Source organism: Urocitellus parryii, chromosome 11 (genome assembly GCF_045843805.1).
Source record: "Urocitellus parryii isolate mUroPar1 chromosome 11, mUroPar1.hap1, whole genome shotgun sequence".
In the NCBI taxonomy this organism is placed as follows: domain Eukaryota; kingdom Metazoa; phylum Chordata; class Mammalia; order Rodentia; family Sciuridae; genus Urocitellus; species Urocitellus parryii.
The window spans coordinates 9,910,979-9,933,145 of record NC_135541.1 but is presented as its reverse complement, the minus strand read 5'-3'; the positions used below and the strand labels follow the sequence as shown (position 1 = coordinate 9,933,145).

General features: G+C 43.7%; 1 protein-coding gene across 6 annotated transcripts in view; it reads right to left on the bottom strand.

Annotated features, from left to right (window-relative positions):
- The window catches only part of Dnajc16 (DnaJ heat shock protein family (Hsp40) member C16), a 42,407-nt gene extending 20,446 nt beyond the window's left edge, over positions 1 to 21,961 (bottom strand). For 2 of the 6 annotated variants that reach the window (XM_026400783.2, XM_026400785.2), the window contains exons 1-4: positions 19,417 to 19,506; positions 17,452 to 17,636; positions 13,062 to 13,128; positions 9,688 to 10,024 (exon numbers count right to left, since the gene is read on the bottom strand). In XM_026400783.2, the coding sequence (XP_026256568.2) occupies positions 9,688 to 10,024; positions 13,062 to 13,128; positions 17,452 to 17,618 (571 nt within the window). In that variant the 5' untranslated portion in view covers positions 17,619 to 17,636; positions 19,417 to 19,506. Of the gene's footprint in view, positions 1 to 9,687; positions 10,025 to 13,061; positions 13,129 to 17,451; positions 17,637 to 18,910; positions 19,274 to 19,347; positions 19,372 to 19,416; positions 19,507 to 21,950 lie in introns of those variants that run through there. The other 4 variants (XM_077791143.1, XM_077791144.1, XM_026400784.2 and 1 more) reach the window with 4 other exon arrangements.
- Positions 21,962 to 22,167: the final 206 nt, after the last annotated feature.

Genomic DNA, 22,167 nt, shown 5'->3' with positions numbered 1-22,167 from the left:
GCTGAGGCTGGCTTTGAACTTGTGATCCTCCTGCCTCAGCCTCAGGAGCCACTTGGATTACAGGCATTCACCCCCATGCCTGGATTATAGAAATTATTTTATTGAGATATTAGTAAAATACAGATTCCTGGAAAAGTAAAAGAAACTATAAAGTTAATATCACTTGAAAACCCACATCCCACTTGACCTGTTAATATTTTGGTATCTGTCGATGTTCTGTATGTACAGTATGCCTAAAATAAAGTGGGGGTCATCTGATCCTTATTTCCTTAATAACTTCTCTTGTTCTTTGATTCAACCAATGTATCTAGAGGGCTAGTATTCTGCTACTCACTGGAAGATTAATTTACTCACGTGAAAGATTAATGGCCAACAAATAACAAGTGAACATTTTCATTTGGATGTTTAATAGACTTTTAAAATTAATTAATTAATTAATTTTTGTGGTGCTGGGGATTGAACCCAGGGCCTTGTGCATGTGAGGCAAGCACTATACCATCTGAGCTATATCCCAGCCCCTAACAGACTCTTGAGTTTCAAAGCGCAACTCCTGATCTATGACTGTTCAGCCCACGCCTCTGCCACTTCAGCTGGTGACTCCCTCGTTCCTGTTACTGGAGCCACACATCTGAGGAGTCATCTTCCACTTCTCCAACTTCTCACATCCCACGTCCAATCTGTCAGCAAGTCCTGATGGTTCTCTCTTCAAAGTGTGGCCAGAATTTGACTATTTTTTTTTTTTAAATCGCTTCTATTATCCTGAGTCACCCCCTCTCTAGCCTGGGTGGCTATACTAATCTCCTAGATTGCCTTTCGGTTTTGCCTGCTTTTCTTTTTCTTTCTTTCTGGTTCTGGAGATTGCACCCAGGGGTGCTCTACCATTGAACCGAATCCCCAGCTCTTTAAATTTTTTAAATTACTTTTTTTTTTTTTTTTTGTAAGAGTCTTATAGTTACACACAGTTGTTGGGTTCATTCGGACAAACTCATACATGCATGGAAGCCCTTTTTGATTTTTATTCTGAGACAAGGTTTTGCTAAGTTGCCCAGGGCTGGCCTCAAGCTTGCCATCCTCCTGTCTCTGCCCCTTGGTGGCTGGATCACAGGCCTGCGCCACATGCCTGGCTCTGACAGTCTATTCTTAATATAGTTATTAGGTGGTTCCTTCTAAATCATAAAAATGGTTCACAATGCTCTTCAGCTCAAACCCTGCAAAGACTCACTCATTTCACTCAAAATAAAACCCACGATCCACAAACAGGCCAACAGAACCCACTGTGCTGTGGTTCCTGGTCCCCTTTGCCTTGGGTCCACTCCACCTGCAGCTTGCTCCGTCCCTGCACTTTTGCTCCTATATAACGCTAGCTAGTGTGTTCCTCCTGCCTGGGCCTGGCGCTGGGGGCGCTTGCTGAGGTGTGCATCTCGCCTCTCACTCCTCATCAGCTTCAAGGAGCTGCTCTTAGCCATGGGTCAACCTGGCCCAGTGTGTGAAGCAGCACTCCCCACGTGCGGGGCCCAGCACCCTGCTTCTTTCACTCCTGTCACAGTGCTTACTCTATCCCGTGTTCTTCCCCATCCCTGCCCCCCGCCCCCAGTATTGGGGATTGAACCTAGAGGTGCTCTCCCGCTGGGCTCCACCTCCAGCCCTTTTTGACACAGTGTCTCACAAAGTTGCCCAGGCTGGCTTAGAACTAGCGATCCTCCTGCCTCTCCTGCCTCTGCCTACGGAGCAGCGCAGGCTTACTGTTGTCTTTTGTGGTGCTGGGAATGGAACTTAGAGCCTTGCAGGTGCTAAGCACGTGCTCTACCACTGAGCTAGACCCTGGCCCCTGCTACCTTCTTCTAACATACAACAGGTGCCACCCTTTTCTGTTGATTTTTATTTATTTATTTATTTGTTTATTTTGGGGTACTGGGGATTGAACTCAGGGGCACTCGACCACTGAGCCACATCCCCAGACCTATTTTGTATTTTATTTAGAGACAGGGCTTAGCACCTCGCTTTTGCTCAGGCTGGCTTTGAACTCATGATCCTCCTGCCTCGGCCTCTGTTGATTACTTATTGCCTGCCTTTTCCTTCCAGAACAGAGGCCTCATGAAGGCAAAAATCTTTGTTTCGTTCACTGACGTGTACCTAGCATCAGAAGAGAGCTGGGCAGAGCAGGGCACACTGGAACTGTGTCATCAAGCTACCTTGCTAGTGCCCTACTGTTATCCACTGAAGTCATAAAAGCGAAAGGAAACACAAAACCGATTTCCCTACTCTCACCCCTACACACATCTGTACTGCACTTCCGATGCCAGGTATTCAGGGGTTTCCCTAAACAGCAAGAGATCTCCAGGGGTCACCAAGGCGGGGATCCTATAATTCAAACCAGTTCTGATGCCACCTCCCTACCTGGAGAGCAGGAGCTCCCACAGGCTCAGGGCCGGGTCCCACAGCACTGCTCCCACGTCAGATGCCAGCTCAAAGCCCCTGGCTGTGATCTGCACCCCTGCCCGACTGGCTCTAAATCAAGGGTTCCCATGATCCTGTCCTTCACTCTGATTAATTTGCTAGAGTGGCTCAGAGGACTGCTTACCTATTTATTACAAAGAATACTATAAAGGACACAGGTGACAAACTGCAGGGAAGTGACACAGAGAGCAAGGCATGGGGAAGGGGTATGCAGCTACTGCCTGCCTGGGAGTGCCCCTCCAGCACACCACATGTTGGCCCCCAGAAGCTCAGGGGCTTTATGGAGGATGGAGGGAGGGCTGAAGCTTCCAAACTTGTAGTCATGGCGTCGTTATTTTTGTCCAGCTCCTGTCCAGGATCCCACCCAGAGTGGCCGGGAGACGCAGCACTGTTATAACAGGGCCGTGAGGACTGGCAAGACTTAGGGTCTCAAGTCACAGCAAACAAGTTTCCACCAACTCCTCTATCTTCAAATTCTCCCACTAAGGATTCTTTTCCTTTTTTTGGTGGGCACTAAGGATGGAAGCCAGAGCCTCTCCCATGCCAGGCAAGCACTCTGCCACCGAGCTACCCTCCCCACTCCTTAACTTCAGGATGCTGTGCATGTGTATATGTGACACTAGGGACTGAATATAGGTTGCTCTACCACTGAGCTATTTTGACAGCCCATTTTATATTTTTATTTTGATATAGGGTCTCACTAATTGCTCAGGTTGGCCTTGAACTCGCAATCTTCCTATTTCCGCCTCCTGAGTTGCTGGGATTACACACAATTTCAGGATTCTTAAAACAAGTTGAGAGAGGCCAATAGCAAGTGAAATCATTTACACATAATTGTCCTGATTCAGCAGGATCTGGCTAGATGACAGACAGACCTGCCCAGAGGCCAATAAACTTGAGCAACATAGTTTTTGTGTATGTGGTGCTGAGATCTGGGTTTGATCAAACCCAGAGCCTCCCACATGCCGGTGAGTCCTCTGCCACTGTGTCACCTCTAGCCCTTAGTAGCAACTTAAAAGAAAAAAAATACAGGGGACATCTTTCAGTGATGTTGTTTCTCATATGGACCTGTGTTTCTGGACAATTTGTATGCCCTGGGAAATTAAAAACACCATATTTTCTCCTCTTTTTGAGAGCCTTCCTTCTGAGCAGCGCTGAACCTCTTGGCTATGCCTGTATTTTGAGGTGCCAAGTGATCCTCGTGTCATTGCGGAGCCCTACACACACAGTGCATCCTTTAGGGATGTTCCTTCCCCCACTCAGTACACTTACATAAACATTTATTTTTTTCCACCTCTGAATATGCCTTAAAGGGCCAGTGGAGGAATCCACCATTGTCAAATTTAGCTAAAAACAAACCTGCTGCTAAACAAACCATGAAGATGCAAAATGATGTGAAAGAAAACAGAATTAATTGCTATTAAAAAAATATATATATATATCAATTTGTATGCAAATTTTTCTCCTAGATTATATGAGATTGTTATACACAGCAAATACTTGAAAGAGAGGAATTTTTTGCTTTTTATTTTTGGTACTTGGGATTGAACCCAGGGGTGCTTTACCACTGAGCCACATCCTGAGTCCTTTTTGCTTTTATTGTAAGACAGGGTCTCACTAAACTGCTAGGGCTGGTGATCCTCCTGGTGAGCACCCTGAGTAACGGGATTACAGGTGTACACCATCACACCAGGCTCTTCTTTTTTTGAGACTAGTTCTCACTATGTGGCCCAGGCTATGAGCCTCTGGGTTCAGGTGATCCTCCTGCCTCAACCTCCCAGGCAGCTGGACTATAGGCATACACCACCACCCCTGACCAATTTTTTCATTTTAAATAAGAAGTCATGGTGAATAATCACTGCATGGGCATCCAAATGGGGTCTCCCTGCATTGATATTTAATTTCAAGGTACTCAACCTAGAAATCAAGTATCATTTCATTACTGTCTGCAACTCCCAACAAGTACTAGTGTGCTGGGATGTTTTCACTGTATCTCTTGAATTTTCTGGGAGTACATACCAGGACTTCTTTCTCTTTTTTTTTAAATACCAGGGATTGAACCCAGAGGTGCTTACCCACTGAGCCACATCCCCAGCCCTTTTTTATATTTTCTTTAGAGACAGGGTCTCATGGAGTTGCTTAGGGCCTTGCTAAGTTTCTGAGGCTGGATTCGAACTTGTGATCCTCCTGCCTCAGCCTCCCAAGCCTCTGGGATTATAGGTATATGCCACCGCACTGGGCCGGACTTTCTTATTTCTGAATCAGTGCTCACAGTGTGGTGTCTAAGAGGGTGAGACTCCTGGGTCCTTACCCCACCATTGTTGTTTATTGATAGTGTGACCTTGAATCTATTCCTTAACCTTCTTCTGCCTGTTCTTACATTCATAAAATAGGGATAACAATAGCCTCTCCCTCACTGGGTTGCTTTGCAGATAAAGATAATCCATACAAGTGTTTAGCACAATGGAAGGTAAAGAAATGCTCAACCAGTAAAATTATTACTACATATTCTTCAGTGCCTAATGTAATAATTGGCACACAAAAATTGATAAGAAAAAAGGTTTAAATGAGAATATAAACTGGGTGTGGTGGCACATGCCTGTAATCCCAAGGATTCAGGAGGCTGAAGACAGGAGCATCACATGTTTGAGGCTAGCCTGGGCAACTTAGTAAGACCCTATCTCAAAATAAAAAATGAAAAAGGCAGGCTGGGATTGTGGCTCAGTGGTAGAGCACGTTCGAGGCCCTGGGTTTGATCCTCAGCACACATAAAAATAAAGATATTGTGTCCAACTGCAACTAAAAAATAAATATTAAAAAAAAAGGACTGAGGAGATGCAGTCAGTGGTACAGCGCCCGATTCAATCCCCTGTACCAAAAAACAAAACAAACACAAAAAACAGAATGTGGGACAAATTCCCTGGTCCCCCTACCTACTCCTCCTTCAGCAGTATGTTGTTCTGCATTTGCAAATGCGAGGTCCATGTTAACTCTCTGCGTACACTAAGGGGTGCACTCCCTGAGGCTGGGGATGGTGCTGACCATTTCTGGGCCCTCCTTCCCGGGGCAGCGGTTGATGGCGGCTGCTTTTCTACACTGGTTATTTCAACGTTGCACAGCTGTCGACTGACCCTAAAGAGGCGTGACACCGCTGCTCCAGGCAGAACTGTTCTACTTCCTCCACATGCTGCATTTTAGGGACCAATTCTAAGATGAGGTCCAAGCTTCCCCAGATCACTCAGCTAATTCTGAGGCTGTGCTGCTCCTGGCGATTCAAAATAGAAATATTCTCTCAGCAACCTCCTAAGGTGTGCTGTTACTTCATAGATGGGGAACAGCCATGGGGACGGTCCTGACCTCATCTCAACGTCACCAAACTACAACCAAGTAGAACCAGCTGTCAAGAATCTTCAGCCAATCTGAATGTTCCAAAAGGGAAAATGTCCCATAAACCTAATTAATCTAACACATTTTTTAAATTAGTTGTTGGTGGGCCTTTATTTATTTTTATGTGGTGCGAGAATTGAACCTAATGCCTCACATGTGCTAGGCAAGTGCTCTGCCACTGAGCCCCAGCCCCAGCCCCTAACCTAACACGTTCAACTTCCTGTCTTCCAGGCTGTCTAATAAGAGCTGCACTGATAACGACATGGGGTGTGCGGCACACTTGGTGTACGGCACACTCGGTGGACGCGAGCTGGCGTCATGACTGTGCCTGTGTGTGTCATGGTGACCACTCAAGCAGTAGTTACTTCTGACCACTTCTCCCCTGCTGCCTCGGCTCTCGACTGTGTTCCCTGAAACCTGGTAGCTCAAGTGCAGAGTCCACCTTGACCCCTCTCTCCTCTTTTCTCATGTCTTACATTTCAATGGTTCCAGGAGAGCCTGCACTTTCCATCTCTCTCTCCCTGCTGCCCTGTCCAGGTCAGTGGCTGCTCTCTTGCCAGGGCTGGAGTACTCCCTGCCTCCGTTCTTACCTTCCTCAAATGCCCTTCAAATGGCCTTCCCAGCAGGCTTTCTGAAGTGCAGATGTGATAACGCCACTCCTCTGGATACAGACCCTATCCTGTACTACTGGCCTTATTACACACTACAGCATCAAGCCCAGCTCCCCTGGCCTGGAGTCCAGGCTCCTTCCTGCTTGGCTCCTCGCTGCTCTTCCTGCTTCCTCCTCTTTCACCCACACAGCCTCGCCCGGCCACGATGCTGCAGCTGGTCTGTGGGTGCTCCTGTTTCTCTGCTGCCCTGCTCCTGCGGCTGGACGCCACTCCTCACTTTTCTGCCCAGCCAGCTTCCAGACCTCTTCAAGGCTCAGTCAGTTCAACATAAGTCAAAAGCCGTGCTCTGCAGTTAATGAGCTTGAAGATAGTGGAGTAATTCACCTAAGAGAGTTTTCAAAAGGGGTTTGTATAACAGACACTTAAAAAAATTTTTACTCTGGGGGGTGGGGTTGTCGCTCAGTGGTACAGCGCTCACCTAGCATATGTGAGGCCCTGGGTTCGATCCTCAGTACCATATATAAATAAGTAAATAAAATAAAGGTATTGTGTCAACTACAACTAAAAAATATTTTAAAAAATTTGTTTTATGGGCTGGGGATGTGGCTCGAGCGGTAGCGCGCTCGCCTGGCATGCGTGCGGCCTGGGTTCGATTCTCAGCACCACATACCAACAAAGATGTTGTGTCCGCCGAGAACTAAAAAATAAATATTAAAAAAAAAATTCTCTCTCTCTCTCCTCTCTCACTCTCTCTTAAAAAAAAAAAAAAAAAAATTTGTTTTACTCTGGTGTAAGGCATAATGGTGCATGCCTGTAATCCCAGTGACTTGGGAGGCTGAGGCAGGAGGATCAAAAGTTTGAGACCAGCCTCAGCAACTCAATGAGAGCCTGTCTTAAAATACAAAGGGCTGGGGATGTGGATAAGTGGTGGTGCCCATGGACTCAGTCACCAGTACCACCCCTGCCCACCTCCAACCCCCAAATTTACTTTGGTAAACCATAAAACCCAGTTAATCAGAAATTCCCTAAGTTTCATTTATTAGGTGCTTAATATCTATTAGGCACTTGGCATAAGTTTTTCTCATTTAATCTTCATAATGATATGGCTGGTTTGACATTATTGCTCCTGCTTTAGGGGTGAAGAAACCTGGCTTAGATAATATTTCAAAAGGATAAAAAGACAGTAAATGACAAGTTGACATGTGAACACTGGTCCACCTGATCTCTAAGCCCACAGCCATGACCACTGTGCTGTGCTGCCTCACACCACCTATGTTTGTCTGGCATGTTTAAAATGCAGTTCGGGCCCTGATTTGATTTTGGTCCTAACCATGCAGTGGCTTAGTGTTTATGCTCTAGGACAACATCAGCTCCTGGATTAGTTTTCAGTATACCACTGAGCATGGCATGAGACATACCTATGCCTTGTGATGAAGGAGCTGTTTGATTCTGTGACTTCCACCTTATCTAGAATCTCATTCATTCACAGTTGGCCACACTAAGCATCCACTGACAGCCCACCACACGCCAGACCCTGCTACACTCTGCCCCTCAGCTTCTTCAAGGGCAGCTTCAGTCAGTCTCAGGAAAGCACCCCACCAAATCTGAGTACCCAAGTGCTTCTGGACAACAGGTTCAACATCTGTTGTAAAATAAATGAACCAATGATTTCCAGCAGCCTGCTCTCTCCAGAGAAATCCAGGCCCCTCAGCCCCTAGGGTTGAGTTTGTTCCCTTTTAAGTACTGAGGAACTGGTCTGCTAATGCCTATAAAACACAGCATACACATACTTATTTCAGTAATTCCAACTTTTAGGAAATAGTAGAATCACTACTATCTTCCTGGCACTAAGAAGTAAATATGGGTGAAAGAGAGGTTAATGTGTACCCTACAGCTATTGCAGACTGCTATGGGCTGAATGTGGGTTCTCCCCAAATCCTTATGTTGAAGCCCTCACCCCATTTATGATGCTATCTGGACAGGGGCCAGAGGAAGAAAATTAGGTCATGAAGGGTGACATCCTTATGATGGGATTATTGGCCTTATAAGAAGAGATATGAGATACAGCAAGATGGCCGCCCATAAGCCAGGAAAAGAGTTTTCACAAGAACCCAACTAAGCTGGCCCCTTACCTTGGACTTACAACCTCCAGAACTGTGAGAAAGAAACCTACTGTTTAAGCCACCTAGCCTGTGGTGTTTTATTGTGGCAGCCTGAGCTAAGAGTGAAACTTTTAGAAGGAATTCAGTGAAACTTGCCCATTAAGATGAGCTCTAATCCAAAATGATGTGTCCTTACAAGAGGTAAAGATACAAAAAAAGATGCTCAGAGAGATGACCATGCGGCCCCACAATGAGAAGCTGGCCATCTGCCAGCAGAGAAGAGGTCTCAGAAGAAACCAAATGTACTGACACTGGGGTCACAGACTTCTAGCCTTCATAACTATGAGAAAATAAACCTCTTCTTTAAGCCACCCAGGCTGTGGCACTTTGTTAAGGCAGCCCTAGAAAACTCATGCACAGTGAAATGACAAGTACCGTAGCATCTGCAGTACCCACTGGCATTAAAATTGAGGCTTGGGGCTGGGGATGCGGCTCAAGCGGTAGCGCGCTCGCCTGGCATGCGTGCGGCCCGGGTTCGATCCTCAGCACCACATACAAACAAAGATGTTGTGTCCGCCGAGAACTAAAAAATAAATATTAAAAATTCTCTCTATCTCTCTCTCTCCTCTCTCATAAAAAAAAAATAAATAAATAAAATTGAGGCTTGAAGATAGGTGTGGTTGAACATACCTGTAATCCCAGTGACTCAGGAGGTTGAGGCAGGAGGATCATAAGTTTGAGGCCAGCCTTGGCAATTTAGTAAGAGTGTGTCTCAAAATAAAAATAAAAAGGGCAGGGTGTGTGTGTGGCTCAGTGGTAAAGTACCCCTGGGTTCAATGCCCAGAACCAAAATAAAACAAAACAAACCCCAATACTGGGGGCTGCTTTAATCAACCATAATTAATTTGTTAGCTTCTTTATGTGTTAGGTAGGTATTTAATGTATCTATAAAGCTTCCAATCAGTAATGCAAAACCAAAGCTGCTTACACATCTACCCTCTGCAAAAATGTACCCTTGGAAAGCACTGATCACCATGTGCTGAGAAATCATGCTCATTGCTCCCTTCCCCCAGAGACCCATAAAAGTCACCTGGTGAATACGTCTCCCCCAATGGAGAGAATTATCTTACCCAGTCCTTCCAGTTCTTGGACTACTTCTTTCCAAACAGGCTCGATATGGATACAACTGAAGCACCAATCCGAGGTGATCTTAATGAGGTAGGGTTTCTTGAAGCTGTCTGGAACTACTTCGTTCACATAGTGGGAAAAGTGCAATAAATACTTCTCATCGATGGAGTCCCGCCGCTCAGAATTGAAAGGAAAGTGAAAGAAGGATTCATCAAAATAAAAATTCTCATGGAAATGGCGGAAGCGATATTCCCGTTGCTGCTGCTTCTGGTAGTCCTGGCTCTCCCCAGCATCGCCGTAGTGGTCATAGTGGGATCGCTTTTCTTCATTGGAAAGAATCTAGAAAGAAAGAAAGAAAGAAAGATGAGAAATCTAATCCATAAAAAGGTTAAACTAAAGGACTTTTCTTAAACAGTTTGAGAAGCAGGAAGAATATAAATGTAGAGAATAAGACATGATTAGACATTCTAAACACACAGTCTCAACATACGAGAAACTTCTCTCAAGAGAAACAGGGCAGGGTGGGGGATGGTGGAATGAGATGGACATTATCACCCCTAGGTATGGGTAATAATGGTGTGACTCTACATCACGTACAACCAGGGAAAGAAAAGTTGTGCTCCGTTTATGTAAAAAAATAAAATTAATTAGAGAGAGAGAGAAAGAAACAGTGAAGAAAACTCAAGGCTGACGTGTCTCAGGTGTTCAGATACTCATGCCTGTGTCAGCATTAAAGACTTTGATCTAGGCAGTGAGCCCTTCAGTAAAATAGATTAAACTTAACATAGCGTTGACCCCCAGGGCTCAGTCACAGGAAAACTAACTTGGTCATACTTTAGAGGTTGGAAAGTTCAGGTCAAGGTAGGGAAAGCTGTGAGTCCCAAAGAGTAGCCACAGAATTGAGTCCAGGGCCTGTGGGTTGGTTGGCTTTGTTTTACCTAAAAATGCCTTTGACATCTAGCATTCGAGAATCTGTTTAGGAAGATGAGTCAAGCTGATACAGGTGGGCTCTTAGGGATAGAGCAAGAGAACCTTACTTGATGGAGACCCGGATCTATGAGCATGACCAGCCATGCTTGTCACTTTAGTTAGGTGAAGAAAACCTCCAGGGCACGTTTGTACCAGATCAACCAGAACAAAAACATAATCGATATAAATGTCACCAGATCCACAGACCTACACAATGTGCCCACAACTGATTATGGCTGGACTGCTTACACATGAAACACCCTGAACCCCGGATATCAAATGATTGACACAGAATTTGATTTTCACAAAAGTATGCCTGGGAATCCGCACTTCTCTTCCCAGCAAAATCCTCCACATAGAGGGCTCATTCCTTGCCCTGCCTCTGCTTCGCTGCCCTTTGACCAACCTTTGCCTGTGCCCTCCTTCCCACACACCCTCAAATTCCTCTTTTCCGGGCTATAAGTTAAGAGTCCATCTGGGAGTTGGAGAATATCATGCTAAGCAAAGTAAGCCAATCCCCCCAAACCAAAGGCCGAATGTTCACTCTGATAAGTGGTTGCTGATCCTTAATGTGGAGGAGGGAGGCAGGGAAAATGGAGGAACTTTAATTGGGCAAAGGGGAGGGAAGGTAGGGAGGGTGCATGGGGGCGGGAAATATGGTGGAATGAGACAGACATCGTTACCTTAGTAACATGTGAGATGCTACATTGTGTACAATCATAGAAATGTAAAGTTGTGCTGCAATTGTGTATAATGAATCAAAATGCAATTGTTGTCATATATACCTAATCAAAAAACAAAAAACAAAACTCCTTGAAAGCAGGGAGTGTTTCATTTGTCACTGTATCCCACACCGAATGCCAACCTTAACATGGATGAGGTCTCAGTAGATCCCATTAAATGAATTAATGCCTATCCACTGAATTCATGACGCACATTTCTATTTATGTTGCTCCATAATGTCAAACATCTCACTTCACTTTCAATATCTGGATAGATAATAATTATGTCCATTCCAAAAAAAAAAAAAAAAAAAAAAGTCGGGCTGGATTTGTAGCTCAGGGGTAGAGCGCTTGCCTTGCATATGTGAGGCACTGGGTTTGATTCTCAGCACCACATAAAAATAAATAAAATAGAGATATTGTGTTCATCTAACAACTATAAAAATTTAAAAAAACACACACAAAAAAATCCCAAAAATAAAACAAACAAACAAACAAACAAAAACTCTATCTGGGCCAAGTCAAAGTGACACTGCCTCTCAGAAGGGACCTCCTTGGACCCCTGTCTGGTAACAAACCTAGGGGCTCAGTTGTATTTGCTGAATTCTCTGTTAAGCTCATCCCAGACCAAGCTACTCGAGCTGCTGTGCTGGAAGATTAATGAAAACCTTGTGTTTAAAGGTATCTGGGCACTGTGTCACTGTCAATAAACATAGGCACAATGGTGGCGATTCTTTTTGTTGGTACTGGGGATTTAACCCAGGAACACTTAACCACTGAGCCGCACTCCCAGCGGCCCCACCCCCCTTTTCTATTTGAGACAGGGTTTTGTTAAGTTGCTCAGGGCCTTGCTAAGTGGCTGAGGCTGGCATGAACTTGTGATCCTCCTACCTCAGCCTCCCAAGCCAATGGGATTATAGGCGTGTGCCACCCCACCTAGTATGATTCTTTAAGGTAAGTTTCTATAAAGGTAATAAAGACACGTTCTGGGCAATTTTACAATTCTAATTAAACCTTTAAAATAGGCAGGACTTGGGCTGGGGCTCAGTGGCAGAGCGCTTGCCTATCATGTCTGAGGTACTGCATTCAATTCTAGCACCACATAAAAATGAACAAATAAAACAAAGGCATGCTGTTCATACACAACTACCAAAAATTAAAAAAAAAAAAAATGCAGTACTTAGCAGGGCTCGGTGGTCAAGATGGTGCAGGCAATCCCAGCGGCTCGGGATGATCAAAGCCAGCCTCAGCAACTGCGAGGCGCTAAGCAACTCAGTGAGTCCCTGTCTCTAAATAAAATACAAAATAGGGCTGGGGATGTGGCTCAGTGGTTGAGTGTCCCTGAGTTTAATCCCTGGTACTCCACCCCCCAAAAAAGGCAGGACTTGGGGTTGGGGCACGCACAAGGCACTAGGTTCGATCCTCCTCAGCAATGCACAAAAATAAATAAACGAAATACAGGTATTGTGTCCCTCTAAAGCTAAAAAATATTAAAAAAAATAAAATAGGCTGGACTTTTTAAGAGCTGATGATCAAGCACATGATTCAACATAGTGGATGTGGCAAGTAGGTTTTCTCCACCATTTTTCAGAAACCGGCTCGGAGCATGCTTTTCAGAAAGGATATTCTAGAACTGACCACCCAAGTCAAAGAACTTGTGGCTGCACCACAGGTTGACATAGTACCTCGTAAGCCTTGCTGATCTGAATGAATTTGTCTTCTGCTCCAGGGTCTTTGTTTTTGTCGGGATGCCTGAAACACAGACGGGTAGCCAGTGAGACAGGGTTTCCTTCTTTGCCCACAATTACTTAACATCCTTACATACACAGTTCACCACATCAGAGGCAAATGGAAGACATTTTGTTAGGACAGTTTCCTAAAATAAATGGTAGAAGCAATCATTTGCTTCACATGGCTATAATAAATGAAATTTTGAAATAGGCAATTTCCTCCCAGCTGGGCAAATTTTCAAAGTGCCAGATAGCATGGCACTTCACTGAGATGGAGGACACGTGCCTGTCTTTGCTCCGCTCCCCAACGCTGCTCAAGTGGGTTCAGGCTAAATCACTTATCCTTGAAGAACAGGTGTTTTCTCTCAGGACAGCAGTGTTCCCTCATGTTAGCTTGATACTGATGCAGGTGTGTCTTGTGACAGCGCAGGCAAGCCTAAGAAACAGCTTTAAGGTTCTGCGATGAAAGTAATGCAGGTTTCCAGCAGCATCTTGCTGCTTTCAAATTAGAACACTTTAGTGTTCATCAGTACTCTGGTTGTCCATTCTGCCTTCTACCTATGAAAGGATAATGACTTTCCAAGGCCACGTGTTTAAGCTGTGAAAACGTCTATCATTCTTGCAGAGTTACTTCAACTGATATGAACAAAATCTTCAACATTTGCTGTTATTTACAGCTGGTAATGAACTGTCTCATCTTCTTAAAGTCATGTATCATTCTATGACCCTTTAGTGTTTATACTAATTTCAGCTTTGGGGCTTTTAAAGCCCTAGGGAGCTGGGGCTAAGTTTACTTCCATGCAACCCACCAAGATCTAAATCTGTGTTTTGTATAGATTAATTTTTCAAGACATCCTGTATATCAAAAGAGTTTTCTTCTTTATGTAACCTTGTTTATTAACCTCTACTAAATCTCCCCTAGCAAAGGTCCTGGAAAGGAAAATAATTCACAGGAAAGCAAATGACTAAAACACATCATGTGTCTTGGAATAATAATTTTTTAAAAAACTACAATTTGACAAACTTATTCTAGCCAGAATATGCTTGAATTAATTACACCACATATTCTGGTCTCTCTAAAAACAAGGAAACTTCAAAATGGTTGCTCTTGAATGAGGACATCATGCCTCCTTCACTATTTAACCCTTGTTATGGATGTTAGTCAGGGAAAAACATCCTGGCTAGGTGTGAGGAAAAGAGCATGACTTAAGGAAGTGAGAGGGCGGCTCCACAGAAGGGATCTGAATGACAAACAAACAAACAAAAAAAAAAACAAAGTGTTTCCAATTTCAAATTCAGGCTAAAGGCTGAGTAGATAAGATTATGCAGTCATACAAATGATTTAACAAAAAGAATTTGGGGGAGAAGGGTAGAAAGGGATTTTTTGGGGGAGACTGAAGCAAAATCTCAAGGATGGCTGGCTTAGGGAACATGGATCCTGCGACAAGGTGGCCAAGGCTTAAGAACCAGGGAGAGCACAAGACAGTGTCAGCTTAGAAAGAGCATTTTCCTAAATGTGGGAAGATACCGCAAAGTTGAAAACACTTAGAAAAGGATAAGTTGAGCCTTAAGAAAGTATTTCCAATGCTGTTTTCAATGAATATGAAATTATCTCTTGAGCTGTTAACGATAGGCAACCTTTAAATTCCAGTGAAGAGAACAGTGTGCACGGTACCTCCTGGCTATCGAGGAGGTACCTTGGCCTTAAACACTAAAGGAATAAAAACAAAGACAGAAAAATACAGCAGAGAACAAGACGAAATCATTTAACCATGCAGTTGCCTGAGCCATGCCATACTAATTTGTTTTTCTTGGGGTAGAAGGACCCTTTTATTTTGCTAATATGGATGACAAATGAAAAGTACCTAGGAGAAAACTTAATTATTGGGAAAGAAACATAGTTTTCCTGAGGGGAAAAAGATAATTTCAAGTGGTTTCACCAAACAAGGGAAGATTCTTGTGAAGTCTAAGAAATGGTTAGTAAATCACTTAGTAAAATATGATCTAACAACCACTTCTCCCTTCTACAAGGGAAACACAGCTTTTTTCAGTGTTTATGAAACCATTATGAAGTGAAATGAGAAACTGTTCCAAGTGATAAAATGCTGCCATGGCCAAAGCTGCAGAAAATAACAGTATAGTAGAGACACAAAAGTAAAATAAAATTTTAGATTTTCACTAGATGACACTATATTTTTGTATGGTGATGAATTAATCCTAGAGAGAATCTAATTAAAGAAGAGAAGCATATGACTCATTTAATTAATATCATAACACCCCTTTCAGCTCTGGAAGACAGAAAAGTCAAAGCAGTACAATTTAATAGGTCCCATGTCCCCAAGCTATCTTTTCTGCTCTGAAACTACTATTCGAGGCTATTCCCTGTCCAAGTGTATACATATGGATTAACTGCAGATTTGTATACTTTGCCTTAAACACAAAGCAAGAGTTTGAAATGTTATTGAGAGCAATGTATGTGTATGTGTGTGTATATATATGTGTGTGTGCATGCACACATGGACACACACACACACACATATTGGTACTGGGGATTGAGCTCAGAGATACTTTACCACCGAGCCATATCTCCAGCCTTTTAATTTTTTGAGACAGGGTCTCACTAAATTGCTTAGGGCCTTGCTAAATTGCCAAGGCTGGCCTTGAACCTGTGATACTCTCAGACTCCCAAGCTGCTGGGGTTATAGGTGTGTGCCACTGCATCTGGCTCAAAATCTTATATTTTAAACTCTTTTACCTTTATTGCAACCAGGCCGATTCTAAGATGCATCTGCTTATTGAAGAAGAACGGTGCCAGGCAGAGTCACACTCCATCACCCACACGTGGCAGCTCTGCTCCTGCCCAAGTCCCTCCTCCCCTTCAGATCCTTCCCCTACAAACACTAACCCACTCACCCATACTTTAAATGATTAAAAGCAAAAAAAACAAAAAAAAACAACAACTGCAAAAAGACCCCTCCCCCCCCAAAAAAAATACTAATGGCACAGACATCAAACCATGGAACTGAGAGGTAATGTACCTTTACCAACCCAAGCCTTGATTTTCTCATCTGTACAGCAGGGCAAATGATATCTTCTTTCATGGGTTAATGATAAAATTTCTTTTTTAAAAAATATTTATTTATTTATTTCTATGTGGTGCTAAGGATTGAACCCAGTGCCTCATACGTGCAAGGTAAGCACTCTACCACTAAGCTACAACCCCAACCCCAATTATAAGATTTCAATGAAATAAGATGCATAAAACTGAAGGCTAGTATACAGTAGGTGCTCAATGACAGCACCTATTACAAACTTTTCTTCACTGCTGATGGTTGGTTCAACCTGTGTCCTTTCTAAACTTTTTTCTCCTCTCCCTGATAGCTACATAAGCTACATAACCAACAATTCTTCTGTGTCATAGCCAAACCTTTGATGGGAGAAACCAATGATGTCTATCCAAAATAAGTTTTAGATTTATTGTTATTCTGCCAACAAACAAAAACAATTATTTTACTAAAATTTTTTTTCTTAATAGTTATGTACTCAGTTCCTGAATATTATTTTTTGAAATGAAGGCAAAAAGCTCTTGAAACTTTCTCTATTTTTCTACTGGGAATTGAACCCATGGGTCATTTATCAGCTACAACCCCAGCCCTTTTTACTTTTTTTAAATTTTGAGACAGGGTCTGGCTAAGTTGATCAGGGCCTTGCCAAGTTGCTGAGGCTGGCCTTGAACTTGTTATCCTCCTGCTTCAGCCTCCTAAGTCACTGGGATTACAGGTGTGCCCCACTGTGCCTGGCTCTAAACTGTTTATTAAAGCTGAAAAATTAATAATTTAGGGCTGGGGAGGTAGGTTAGTGGTACAGCACTTTCGTAGCATGTGTGAGGGGTCCTGGGTTGAATCCATAGCACTTTAATTTTTTTAAGTGAACATGATATTTGTGTTCCCCTTAGCAATTATACTAATAAAGAATTAATTTATGAATAACATATCATGGGAAGGTTAGCTTACCCATTGTTGATTGCATTTTTTTTTAATCAAAGTTTCTTCTTACTTTAGTTTAATGCTAAATATGCTAACAGTACTAAGGGAAGAATTTAAGCCAAAGTATTCCTAAAAGGGAATTCATAGTAAATATAATCTTGAATCTTACCACTAAAAATTGTAGTACATAAACATTAGTTCTACATAAATATTCTAGACAAATATGTGTGTATATATGTATATATATATATATTTTGAACATAGAAACAGAGACAGATATAAGCCAATTATGAATGAGGCTTCATTCCTTTGCTGACTTCTTAGCTTATATTAAACTTCCATTTCTTTGTTTCACCTACCATTCCCGGGCGAGCTTCTTATAAGCCTTTTTAATATCAGCCTGACTGGCTGTTCGGCTGACCCCTAGGACTCTGTATGGGTCAAAATCCAACGCAGACAGAATTTGCAGGATCAGAACCAGAACTATCAAGAACTGCCAGGAAATGCTCAATTTTTTCACTTCCATTTCTCTTCCTTTCCAGAGCTGAAATGATTGAAGAGGCAGTAAGTTTTAGTGGTAGAAACCTCTACAGTCTTGCTTTTCAGGTAAAGGTATAAGATATATAGATGAAAAACAAAATAAACAAAACCTGTTTTGCGGGAAATATGTCAAGCTGTTTGACCATATCTTTTAAAATCAACAATCTCACTACCACTCTTGAATATCACAATTAAGAACGATTATAGATGAAAAGATAACAGCAACTCTCTAGAATCCTTGGATTAGAAAAGCTTTAAAAATGACTGAAAATGAGATGAAGAAATAAGTGAGTGTGAAAACATTAGTAAGATAATCAGGGCAACTATATCTCAAATACATTATTTCATCTACCCTGACAGAAAACTTAAAATATGTGGTTTAAGATGACTTCACTGACTATGTTAAATAAAATCATGAAGTCACAAGATTTACCATGTGCTGAACTATAGAGTGAAATCACTATGCTGTTCTTGGGCTTTCAGTAAGTACAAATATAAAAGTGAAATACTCTAGGCAAGTCTCAGCATGCCTCAATTTTATGTTTTTCTCATCATGTCCCTTCGAACTAGGAAAAAAAAAATCAAACTTCTTTTTAATTTAATCATCACCAATATGGTCATTACAAATGAAAACTTCAGATGAGAAAAAGCAGTTGCTATTTAGTTTTCTACATAAAGGAGAACTAATGGCAAAGAGTGAAGAATAGGCCTGGTCTTAAAATGTCTTTGGCTCTATCTCTGGTGAGTGTAGTGATTGGGTTCATTGTAGATTTTGGAAATATTCCGGGAGGTTTCATGATCATGTTAGGGCTAGTATCACAGACATTCACATCCCAAGATTATGATCTGTGTTTACCATACAATGCTTTTTCCATGGGCCACATGTGTCTTGACATCTCATAAGCTACTATGTGTTAAGGTTCAAGTGTGTAATGTGATGCTTTATTCAAAAGGGGCAAAGCTTAACAGCAGTGGATTTTTGATAAGTGGAAGACTAATGCTGCCTGGGAGTCCCCACAAAATCGATTAATCTGATGACCAATGCTCAGAATTGCATGCAAGCCGAATCAAATCCTAAAGCAATTTTTTCCTAAAGACAACCTCTTCTGTCCAACAAACAAACAAACAAAAAAGCGAAGGCGAGGTGGTTACTGGTTAAGCACATGGGCTTGGGAGCCAGACTCTACCGTCCTACGCCACTCTGTGACCTAGGACGAGTTACTTAAACTTACTAAGCCTCAGAGTCCTTATTCATAAAAGGGGAATGAATATCACCACCTGGAAGGATCGTCACGGGGGGTTAAACGTATGTAAAAGACGAAGCAGAGCCGACAGTGAGGGGCGGCATTAGCACTAGTTCTGCCACGCAGGGCTGCGCTGCCTGATTCAACTGTGTCAGTCCAGTCCCTTCAGTTAGAGGTGCGGGGCGGGGGCTGTGAAGTTCTCTGCTGACAGTCTCGAGCTCCACGGTGCGGGCCTCAGGGCAGGAAACCACCTGCCCAACAGGTAGGATGCCCGCCCTCGGGGCAGCATCCCCCGGACCAGGCGGCGGCTCCCGGGGACACGCTCTAGGTCTCAGCCGGGCCTCGAGCCACAGGTCGCAACCTTCCAGGAGGCGGCCCCCTCCCCCGCCGCCCCCGAGAGCCCTGGGCTGGGCCCTGTCGGCTCTCGGTTCCCCCCGGGCCCAGTGGGGACCGGAACGAGAAGGAACTGACGGGAAATCCCTGAGCCTGCCCGGCCCCGCCGCGTCCGCGGCTCTGCGCGTCACGCCGGGAAGGAGTTACCGGGAAAGGGCACCGGCCCAACCGGCTGCAGCGTCCGCACTCCAGCTAGTCCGCCGGGCCGGGAGCTTCCCGTCCACACCAGCGCTCACCCCGGCCTGGGGAGGGGAAAGAGGCGGGGACCCGGCAGAGGGAAGGCACGTGATACTTAAAGGGCCCGTGCACCAAAGTCAGAGACTGACCTGAGTTAGATATGCTAGTTTGCGAATATATTTTGACCCTTTCTACCCGCCGTGGTCGCATGGACCTGGCGCGGTTGCTATAGAAACGAGGCGCACTCTCTGGCTGGATCCGAAGGGTTGATCGTGACCAAAGAGACCGAGACGTGCCTCCTAGCGAGGCGAAGTCGCTATGCATTATGGGATGCCTGGTGGACCTCCCGGATTCACAGAGGGGTTTCCACTCCTACCAGGAGATGGCCCTCGTCTAGCAACAGTTACTAAGATGGGGAAGCAATAGCTGGTCCCTGTTCTCTCTAACCCTATTCATAGAATCCTGGAGCGTCAGAGTTGCAAGAGGCCTTAGGGATCCTTTTCTAGTCTGACTCCTCCGTATGCTGAGGCCCAGAGAAGGTCAGGGACTTAACCAAGTCCTAGAATCCAGGACTCCTGGTCCTGTGTACCTATGGGGAGCTCCACTCGAGAACGTGGAGGCACAGGTGAATGAGGTGAACTTTTTTTGAGCCATCAGAGATCCTTTGGGGGCATGAAGAAAGCTTTCATATTTCCCTGCCCTGTTCTTGTTGTGGTGTGGACTAATCAATAAAGTCAATACGAGTATAAGTTGTAGGTATAGGTTATAGACTGATCCTGGGTGTGTAAAGCAATTGCTGTGGTAAAACTACCTGATCACTTGTAACAGTTCCCTCCTTGCTGGAGCAGCAGAATGGAGTAACTATGGCTATAGGAGCAAACAGGTGTGGCTGTAGGGACTCCATTTCAGCTATTCTAGGCTCCACCTTAGTTTTTCTGTTATAGCTTCCATGAAGAGACAGTTGCAGGACCCATTTCTGAGAAAACAAAATGAAAGCTGTTTCCTGCTAAATTCAAAAAAACTTATTGTCTTCTGTACTTTGTTCCCCACAAAATGTACTCAACCCAGGATATGGTGGTCTTGGTGACCTATATGACTTTGAAGTAGATTCTCACCCCAGCTGACCACCTGTTTGACTGTTGTCTAGCACCTGCTGGACCCAAGATGAGGTTGACTGAGTTGTTCTGCTAACAGCTTTCTTTTTAAAATTTTTAAATTTTTTTAATCTTATTTTTTTTTTTTTTAGCTTCTGTAACTTGCTTGCTTACTAACTGAAAAATTCCATAGATGTGGTTTTCCTCCTTACATAGCAAATTTCCCTCAGAGGGGGCTACTGTTCTTTCAGAGGGTCACTTGGACTCTGTTAGACTCAGCCCCTGTACAGGTATAATTGGCAATATAGGTAAAATAAAAATTCTTCAAATGATTTCAAATTTGGTGTATTTTTCTGAGCAGTCTCCCCACAACATTCTTAGTTTTCTATCATTTGCATTTATCACTATTTATCATGCTATACCTTTTATTTGTTTATAATTTTTATGATCTATCTCCTGACTGCAATGTAAGCCCCTGAGGCAAAGGTTTTATTTTGTCTGTGTGGTCCTGGAGGGCGATCAAACTCAGGGCCTTAGATATGCAAAGCTCTGTCCTGAGCTACCTCCTCAGTCCTTAAAGGATCTTATCTGTGTTGTCTACATCTATATTCTTTGTGCCTGCACAGACCTTGGCACATGCAGTCTCCAATACTTGTGAAATATGTGAAAGAATGGAGCTGCTTTTGATTTTCTCCAGTATTGGGGACTGAATTGAGGCTCTCAGTCCCATGCTAGGTAAGTGCTCTAATCGTTGAACTACACCCCAGCCTCTGAGCTACCGTTCTGCAGCTCAAGTGGTTTCATTTGTTAAGTCAAAATTAGTTGTTTTGGACTGAGCGTGGGTACTAAACCCCAACAGATCAAAACAGTCTCTGTAAGCAAAAGTTTTGCTCAAAGGAGGAGGGCTGGAAGTGGGAAGCAGGCCTCAGATCTGCAAGCTCTTTCTTATTCAACGGCAGAGTCAATAAGTGGAACAACTTGTGTGGCTCATTTTCACGGTGGAAAATGGTGAGGGCTGAAACAAGGGTCTGGGTTATCCTCAGGATGGCAAACTTGCGACCCTAAGGGATGTCAAGGGGAGACATGAAGAATGTCCATGTGCTAATGCTGTTTTCAATGCTTAAATCACTCAATACAATTTGACTCTATAGGTTTTTTTTTTAATGATTAAGAACCTATAAAGAACTTAATCAAGATTAAGAACTAGATTATTAATCAAGAAAATGACAACCTTTAGTGCTGGGCACTGCAGTAGACATAATCAATTCAAAACAAACAATTCTAAGTTAACTCTAAGCACTGCAAACACACTTAATCATGACAGACTTATGCCAGACATTTCCTCTGCACGCTCAGCTTAAGTGCCAAGTCTAGAGTCTTAGGGTTTAAGTCCAGCAGATGCACACTCACTCAGGCTGCCGTGATCAGGTCGGAACTCATGGAGGCTTCTCCTGGGGTGGAGTTGATGGCTGGTTGAGGAGAGAGTCCTAAAGAGAAGTCACCATTCTCACCAGGGTCTTCACTCTTGGTTTTGTCAGGGTTGTAGAGAGTGGCATGTCCTTATCAGGCTATGCCTGATTCATATTGGAGGGCTCTGGAGGCTGTGCCTGGTGGACCTGCAGGTTTA